Source organism: Triticum aestivum, chromosome 2B (assembly GCF_018294505.1).
Source record: "Triticum aestivum cultivar Chinese Spring chromosome 2B, IWGSC CS RefSeq v2.1, whole genome shotgun sequence".
Classification (NCBI taxonomy): Eukaryota; Viridiplantae; Streptophyta; class Magnoliopsida; order Poales; family Poaceae; genus Triticum; species Triticum aestivum.
Genome location: NC_057798.1, coordinates 622,108,022 through 622,116,914, shown reverse-complemented (window position 1 = coordinate 622,116,914; position 8,893 = coordinate 622,108,022). Strand labels below are relative to the sequence as shown.

General features: G+C 52.8%; 1 protein-coding gene across 1 annotated transcript in view; it reads left to right on the top strand.

Moving 5' to 3' along the window:
* The first annotated feature begins 6 nt into the window (after positions 1–6).
* The window catches only part of LOC123039334 (myricetin 3-O-rhamnoside 1,2-glucosyltransferase UGT709G2-like), a 15,290-nt gene continuing 6,403 nt past the window's right edge, over positions 7–8,893 (top strand). Inside the window, exon 1 of the mRNA XM_044462542.1 lies at positions 7–1,250. Coding sequence (XP_044318477.1) covers positions 603–1,250 — 648 coding nt within the window. The 5' untranslated portion in view covers positions 7–602. The remainder of the gene's footprint in view (positions 1,251–8,893) is intronic.

Here is an 8,893-nt window from a genome sequence, read left to right as displayed (position 1 = left end):
AAAAACATTAGAAGAGAACACACAGCACTAAGTAGTGAGCTGCTTGAAGGGCATGATGGTCAAATTTAAAATTAACCAATTATTAGTGTATGTACTTCGGAGTGCTGCTGTCATCTTTGATGACTCCTGGCTACCATATTGCATGCCAATTTTGGGTGACTAGTTTTGAGCACTGTTTTAGAGAAACAAATCTTGTTGCCCATGAACTCAGCAAAGCTAGCAAAACGTGTTGTATATGTACTGTAATAGTTTCTCCAATTTCAATTTTGTTAATTCCGTCAATTGATCAGTATATTCCGTATATAATTCTTAGCCGGGCTCCGGCCTCTTTCAGCGGATTCGAAGGAAAAGAAAAATGATGAGCCGGTCGTGCTCGCCCTTCAGCAAGTAAAGCAGAGCAGAAACTGGAACGCGATGCTCCCACTTGCAAAAAAAGAAATACAAAAGCGCAGGCGCAGCAACAGCTGACCGGTTAAATACTTTGTCAATCGATGCAATTCAAACCACGCTGCATTTTAAAAGTTAAAACCGCCGGCGCTCGCTGAGTTGTATTTGGCAGAACGCACTTGACGCGCAGCGGTAAGAAGAACCAGTACCAGGCGATGGAGGACAGGCCAGCGGACATGGCGCCGGTGCACGTGCTGGTGTTCCCCTGGCCGCTGCAGGGCCACATCAACTCCATGCTCCCCTTCGCCGCGGGCCTCCTCGGCGCCGGCGTGCACGTCACCTTCCTGCACACGGAGCACAACCTCCGCCGGGTCGACCGTGCCGCTTCGCCACGCCTCCGCTTCGCGTCCGTGCCGGACGGCCTCCCCGACGACCACCCGCGCTCGGTCGCCCACCTCAGCGAGATCGGCAGGTCCCTGAGGCCGAGCGCCAGCGCCGCGTACCGCGCCCTGCTCGCCCCGGCGCTCTCCGCTGGAAGCCACGCTGATGGCGGGTTCCCGCCGGTGTCGTGCGTCGTGGTCGATGGCTTGCTGCCGTTCGCCATCGATATCGCGGAGGAGCTCGGCGTGCCGGCGCTCGCTTTCCGCACGGAGAGCGCGTGCAGCATATTGGCCTACCTCTCCGTGCCCGGGCTCGTGGAGCTCGGCGAGGTTCCCGTCCCTGTAGGCGCCGACCTCGACGAGCCGGTCCGTGGCGTTCCGGGGATGGAGGGCTTCCTGCGGCGGCGAGATCTTCCAAGTTCTTGCCGCGGCCACGGCGAGGTTGACGAACTCGACCCCATGCTGCAGGTACTCGATGATGAAGTCACGTACCTAGGGTAGAGTCATTGAACCTGACCAAGGTACCCTCCCTAAGGACATCCTTTGGGAGAAGTCGTCTTTCAGTCGACCAAGAGGAACTCCACTCGATGGACTAGAAGACACTCGACGAACCTGAAGACACTCGACCATGAAGACTCACTCGACCACCAGGAGTTCAAGATCTACTCTGTACCCAAACGGTCTGTAATCAAGTAGTCTTAATAGTCATGATGACACTTTATGTAAGGCGTTACCAGTAACGCGAGACCTTAATGTACTTTAACCCTCTGCTACGTGGGCTGGCTGGGGTCTTGGCGTCCTCTATATAAGCCACCCCCTTCACTGGTAGAAGGGTTCGCACCCCTGTAACTCTCACACATATAATCCTATCGACCGCCTCCGGGCTTCGAGACATAGGGTTGTTACTTCCTCCGAGAAGGGCCTGAACTCGTAAAACACTTGCGTGCGCAACTTCTCCATAGCTAGGATCTTGCCTCTCCATACCTACCCCCTATTCTACTGTTAGACTTAGAACCACGACAATTGGCGCCCACCGTGGGGCGGGTGTCTTAGCGACTTGTTGGAGAAGTTGCAATCTTTTCAATTCCCATCATCATGGTTTCAGGTGGAGTTTTGGTTGAGGGTCGCGAGATCCATCTCGGCGCGCTCACATTCGTCGCCGACGACTCTGCCTGGCTGCAGGAGGCTCCGCTCGACGTGGATGCGCTCCCAGTCCGCGGAGCTACGCACTTTCGAGCATGCGTCCGCGGCGTCCTTCTGTGGCAACCGTCGACTCAGTATCGGCCGGTTTTCGTGTCATCCTCCCTCCCAGCTTCCCGCCGGCGCAAGCGCTCTGGTCGGTCGAGGCTTCAGCGGTGGGTGAGGCACGCAGTGGCTCGCCAATCGACCATTGCCCAAGTCGCGGCAATCGAGCCCGACGAATCTCTTTACGGCCTGTTCGACCTGTCGACTGGCTCCGCAGAGACTGCATCCGAATGCGACAGCAGTGATCCGGCGGCGGAGGTCCTGATGGTCAATGGGCCGCACGTTCCCCCCGGCTTTCCTGGCACCGAAGGAGGCAACGGCGGAGGCGATCCGTCGCACGACCATGAGGAGTACCGGCCCGAGCCCCTCGACTCGCAGCAGAGGGAAGAGCTTCGCCGCCGGAACATGGATGCGCTTCATACTCCGATCGTTGGTGAAACCCCTGAGGCTCGCGCCTTAGAGGACGCGCGCTTGGCCAACCTGGCTGAGCACACTCGACTGGAGAACTTTCAGCGGGCACTCGACGAGCGCGTGCGGCAACGGATTCCAAACTCCAGTCGACACCAACTCTTTAAACCTCCGACTCAGGTATACCGCATTCCGATCCAGAATTTGGCAGCAGCAACCCGTATAGCGGAGTCGATTCAGCCTTCCGAGTCAGAGGCTGGCAGAGGCTTGTTGCAGATCAAGGATTTGCTCCGGGCAGCAGGAGATCAGAATTTGACTGTGTCGCAGTCGCGGAACAGGATTTATAGCAGATCCGTGGCGGCGAATACGGTCCAGTCGGCTCATAGCCCCAGATCACCCCCGAGGCATGAAGGGCATGGCGACCGGCACGATCAGTACAGGAACTATGAGCAGTATGATCACCGATTCGATCGCAATGATCGACGTCGAGTGCCCACTCCTCCCCCTAGGGGTGGATCATATATGCCTCGACAACAGGATGACAGACGCCAGCACAGTGGCGGGCGAAGAATTCCGGTCGACCCCAGGAACCAGACTTTGATGCGAGATCCATCATCGTTCAAGGTCTGGTCGACCGGAACAGAGCCCACAGAGAGGGTAATGACAGAGATGTACCCACCAACAGCCGAGTGCACGTCTCCGGACCAGAGTGTTTCAGCAGAGCCATCAGAGCCGCGGTGATTCCTCCCAACTTCAGGTTGGCGACTGGAGTCAGCAAGTTCAACGGTGAGTCCAAGCCTGATACTTGGCTTGAGGACTACCGAGTGGCTGTTCAGATCGGCGGCGGAAATGACGAGGTGGCCATGAAACATCTGCCTCTCATGTTGGAAGGGTCAGCCAGGGCATGGCTAAATCAGTTGACACCTAACAGCATCTACACGTGGGAGGACCTCTCCCAAGTGTTTGTCAGGACGTTCAAAGGAACGTGCAAGCGGCCGGCGGGACTGACAGAGCTGCAATCTTGTGTACAGAAGTCGAATGAGACTCTAAGGGATTACATCCAGAAATGGATCACACTGCATCACACAGTAGAAAATGTATCTGATCACCAGACAGTTTGCGCCTTCAAGGAGGGCGTAAAGTACAGAGAGCTAAGCCTGAAATTCGGCCGAACCGGAGACATGTCTCTGAGTCGAATGATGGAGATAGCCACCAAATATGCCAATGGTGAGGAAGAGGATCGGCTCCGGAGCGGCAAGCACAAGTCAGTCGCCCAGGACACCGGAGGCGGAAATTCCAGTCGGAAGCAAAAGCGTAAAGCTGAGCCAGCCGCACCTGGAGAAGCCTTGGCCCTGAACCAAGGAAAGTTCAAAGGGAAACCCAAGGGGCCTTGGAACCCCAAGAAAGTAAAATATAAATAAGGAAATGACGTGTTGGATTTACCATGTCACATCCACACCAAGAAAGACGAAGAGGGTAATTTTATTTACCCGAAGCATACCACTCGACAGTGTCGACTCCTGATACAGCAGTTTCAAGGGAAGCAGCCCAAGGACAAAGAAAAAGAGTCAGACAAGGTTGAGGACAAGGAGGATAGTGACGAGGAATATCCGCAGGTCAATTCCACCTTGATGATTTTTGCCGATGTTGAGAGCAAAAACCGACTAAAAGTTATAAACCGGAAGGTGAATATGGCTGCTCCGTCAACACCCAATTACCTGAAGTGGTCTCAGACTGCCATTATGTTCGACCAATCTGATCACCCCACGCACATAGCCACCCCTGGGAGGCAAGCGTTGGTGGTCGACCCAGTCGTTGAGGGCACTCGACTGACCAAAGTGTTGATGGATGGCGGCAGCAGTTTGAATATACTGTATGTTGAGACGCTGAAAGGATGGGCATTCCGATGTCCAGACTGAGCACAAGCAACATGAGTTTTTATGGAGTCATCCCTGGCAAGAAGGCCACATCACTCGGCCAGATTGCCCTTGATGTAGTTTTTGGTGATTCAAAGAATTTCCGCAAGGAGAAGCTGACATTTGAGGTTGTGGATTTCCAGAGTGCCTATCATGCAATTTTGGGCAGGCCAGCTTATGCGCGTTTTATGGCTCGACCATGTTACGTGTACCTCAAACTAAAGATGCCTGGCCCTAAAGGCGTGATTACTGTCACTGGTAATCGCAAGAAGGCAGAAGAGTGCTTCCAGAAAGGCTCAAAGATCACCGATGCTCAGATGGTAGCAGAAGAGTGGCAGGAACACCAAAGGAATGCAGACCCGAGTGATTTTTTGCAAGCCAAAAAGCCTGCTACGGAATCAGCGTTCCAGTCGTCCGATGAGACAAAACCCGTTCACATCCACCCGACCGACCCTAATGCTGCCCCGACTCATATCTCCACAACACTCGACCCAAAATAGGAAGAAGCGCACATCTTTGCATGGAAACCTTCTGACATGCCGGGTGTACCCAGGGGACTGGCTGAGCATCATCTATGAGTCGATTCAAAGGCAAAACCTGTGAAGGAACATCTGCGACGGTCCGCCGTCCAGAAAAGGAAGGCCATTGGCGAGGAAGTGGCTCGACTCCTAGCAGCAGAGTTTATCCGAGAGATTTACCACTCCGAGTGGCTCGCCAATGTCGTGGTCCCCAAAAAGGACAATTCGCTTCGCATGTGCATCGATTTTAAGCATATCAATCGGGCCTGCCCGAAAGATCATTTTCCTCTTCCCCGCATCGACCAAATAGTCGACTCGACTGCGGAATGTGAGCGACTGTCTTTCTTGGACGCTTATTCCGGGTACCATCAGATCCGTCTGTTTGGGCCCGATGCGATCAAAACGGCTTTCATCACCCCATTCGGGTGCTTCTATTATGTCACCATGCCATTCGGCCTCAAGAATGCCGGAGCCACGTTCATGAGGATGATTCAGAAGTGTTTGCTCACTCAAATCAGTCGGAATGTGGAAGCGTACATGGATGACATTGTGGTCAAGTCACGGAAAGGTTCCGACCTGTTGACTGACCTCGCTGAAACATTTGCCAACCTCAGGAGGTACGATATCAAGCTTAACCCATCCAAGTGCACATTCGGAGTTCCTGGTGGAAAAATTACTCGGTTTTCTCGTTTCCGAATGGGGAATCGATGCATACCCAGAGAAAGTAGGCACAATACTCCGAATGAAATGACCTGTGCATCTGCACGATGTTCAGAAGCTTACTAGTTGCTTGGCCGCTTTAAGTCGATTCATCTCTCGTCTCGGTGAGAAGGCATTGCCTCTTTACAGACTGATGAAGAAGTCAGACAAGTTCGAGTGGACTCCTGAAGCTGACACAGCGTTTGCAGAGTTAAAAACCCTGCTTTCCACCCAGCCGGTGCTTGCTGCTCCAATCAGCAAAGAGCCTTTGCTGCTTTACATTGCAGCCACAGGACAAGTCGTCAGTACTGTCCTTACGGTCGAGCGGGAAGAAGAAGGGAAAGCCTTCAAAGTTCAGCGCCCAGTATATTACATTTCCGAAGTCCTGGCCCCATCCAAGTAACGATACCCTCACTATCAGAAGCTTGTATATGGGATTTATATGACCACGAAGAAAGTTGCTCACTACTTCTCTGATCATATCATCACAATCGTCACCGACGCCCCCTTATCAGAGATTCTGCACAACAGAGACGCAACCGGTCGAGTGGCAAAATGGGCGATTGAACTTCTTCCCCTGGATATCAGATTTGAGGCAAAGAAAGCTATCAAGTCCCAAGCAATAACAAATTTCCTCGCCGAGTGGACTGAACAGCAGTTACCGACCCAAGTTCATTCGGAGCACTGGAATATGTTCTTCGATGGCTCCAAAATGCTGAATGGTTCCAGTGCCGGAGTGGTCTTGGTTTCCCCCCGAGGAGATAAGCTCAGACATGTACTCCAGATTCACTTTGATTCCTCCAACAATGAAGCAGAATACGAAGCACTCTTGTACGGATTGCGTATGGCCATTTCACTCGGCGTCCGTCGCCTCATGGTCTACGGTGACTCGGACTTAGTGGTCAACCAAGTGATGAAGGAGTGGGACGTCAGAAGCCCAGCCATGACTGGTTACTGCAATGCAGTCATAAAGCTGGAGAAGAAATTTAAGGGATTAGAGCTCCATCACGTTCCCCGACTGAAAAATCAAGCAACCGATGACTTGGCCAAGATAGGTTCCAAGAGGGAAGCCATTCCGAGTGGCGTGTTTTTGGAGCATGTTCACACGCCGTCGGTTCAAGAAGATCCTTTCACTGAGGAAGCCCCGCAGCCAAAAAGCGCCACAGATCCGACTGAAGTCGAGGTCCCAGCTGTGGTCGACTTAATCATGGAAGTTCTGGTCATCACTCCCGACTGGACAGTGCCCTATATCGCCTATATTCTGAGAAAAGAGCTCCCCGAGAATGAAGAAGAAGCTCGAGAGATCGTCCGCCGATCCAAAGCCTTCACCGTCATGAGGGGACAGTTGTACAGAGAAAGTGCGACTGGAGTCAGCCAGAAATGCATAACATCGGAAGAAGGTCGAATGATTCTCAACGACATCCACTCGGGGACCTGTGGCCATCATGCGTCCTCTCGGACCATCATGGCTAAAGCATACCGAGCGGGTTTTTACTGGTCCAGAGCAAATGAGATGGCGAAAGAGATAGTCGACAAGTGTGAAGGATGTCCATTCTACTCCAATATGTCGCACAAACCCGCCTCAGCCTTGAAGACCATTCCACTCGTCTGGCCTTTCGCTGTATGGGGGTTGGATATGGTTGGACCACTGAGAACAGGCAGAAAGGGCTACACCCATGTATTGGTAGCAGTCGACAAGTTCACTAAGTGGATTGAGGCTAAACCCATCAAGAATCTGGATGCCGGCACCGCCGTCAGCTTCATCAGGGAGTTGGTATTCAAATATGGAGTTCCCCACAGTATCATCACAGACAATGGGTCAAACTTCGACTCCGAAGAATTCAGAACCTTCTGCGCATCTCAGGGTACACGAGTCGACTATGCTTCAGTCGCCCACCCTCAGTCGAATGGACAAGCAGAACGAGCAAATGGCTTAATTCTCAAAGGGTTGAAACCCCGACTGATGCGCGACCTCAAGCACGCAGCTGGCGCATGGGTCTACGAACTTCCGTTGGTGCTTTGGGGATTAAGGACCACGCCAAACCGGTCGACTGGGAGGACTCCGTTCTTCTTGGTCTACGGAGCTGAAGCAGTCTTGCCGAGTGACCTGCTTCACAACGCACCCCGAGTCGAACTCTACACCGAAGCTGAAGCAGAGCAAGCTCGACAGGACGCGGTCGACCTTCTAGAAGAAGAAAGAGAGATGGCCTTGATCCGATCGACCATTTACCAGCAGGACTTGCATCGCTTCCATGCCAGAAATGTGAAGAGTTGAGCTTTCCAGGAGGGAGATTTAGTTCTCCGAGTGGATCAGCAGAAACCACACAAGCTTGCTCCTACTTGGGAAGGTCCCTTCGTCATCACCAAGGTTCTCCATAATGGGGCATACCGCCTTTATAATGTCGAGCACCAGATTGACGAGCCCAGAGCATGGAATGCGGACCTGCTCCGCCCTTTTTATACTTAAGTTTTTCACCCGGATGAGTTGTAATAAAAGTACCCTTGTAGTGTATTCATCAAAGACAAGAGTTTCATAATTTTCTCAGTAATTGTTATTGCTTTTGTTCTCATAAATCTGTCCCCCAGTGGGTGGCTTAGCTGCGAACCCGTTTCGCCTAAGCTTGTAAAAAATCCTATCGAGTGGTAAGCCAGCCTTCCACTCGAAGGCTTAGCTGCGAATCCGTTTCGCCTAAGTTAAACAAAATCCTACCGAGTGGTAAGCCAGCCTTCCACTCGGAGGCTTACCTGCAGTCCAAGTACTCGCCTAAGTAAACAAAATCCTACTGAGTGGTAAGCCAGCCTTCCACTCGGGGGCTTAGCTGCGGCCCAGTGCTCGCCTAAGTTTTTGAAAATCCTACCGAGTGGTAAGCCAGCCTTCCACTCGGAGGCTTAGCTGCAGCCCAGTGCTCGCCTAAGTTTTTGAAAATCCTACCGAGTGGTAAGCCAGCCTTCCACTCGGAGGCTTAGCTGCAACCTAGTGTTCGCCTAAGAATAAAAGACATCGTACGCTTCGCAAGGAGGACGAGGCGCAGGTCGACCCCTGCTTCCTCCTTCCGAGCTATGTCACAAACACAACGTGCGTTCCGCAAGGAGGAGGAAGCGCGGGTCGACTGCTACCTTCTCCTCCAAGGCCGTGCCACGAAAAACCTACCGAGTGGAGAGCAAACCTCCCACTTGGGGGCTTAGCTGCAACCCAGTTCTCGCCTAAGTTTCTAAAAAACCTACCGAGTGGAGAGCAAACCTCCCACTCGGGGGCTTAGCTGCAGCCCAGTGCTCGCCTAAGTTTCTAAAAAACCTACCAAGTGGAGAGCAAACCTCCCACTCGGGGGCTTAGCTGCAG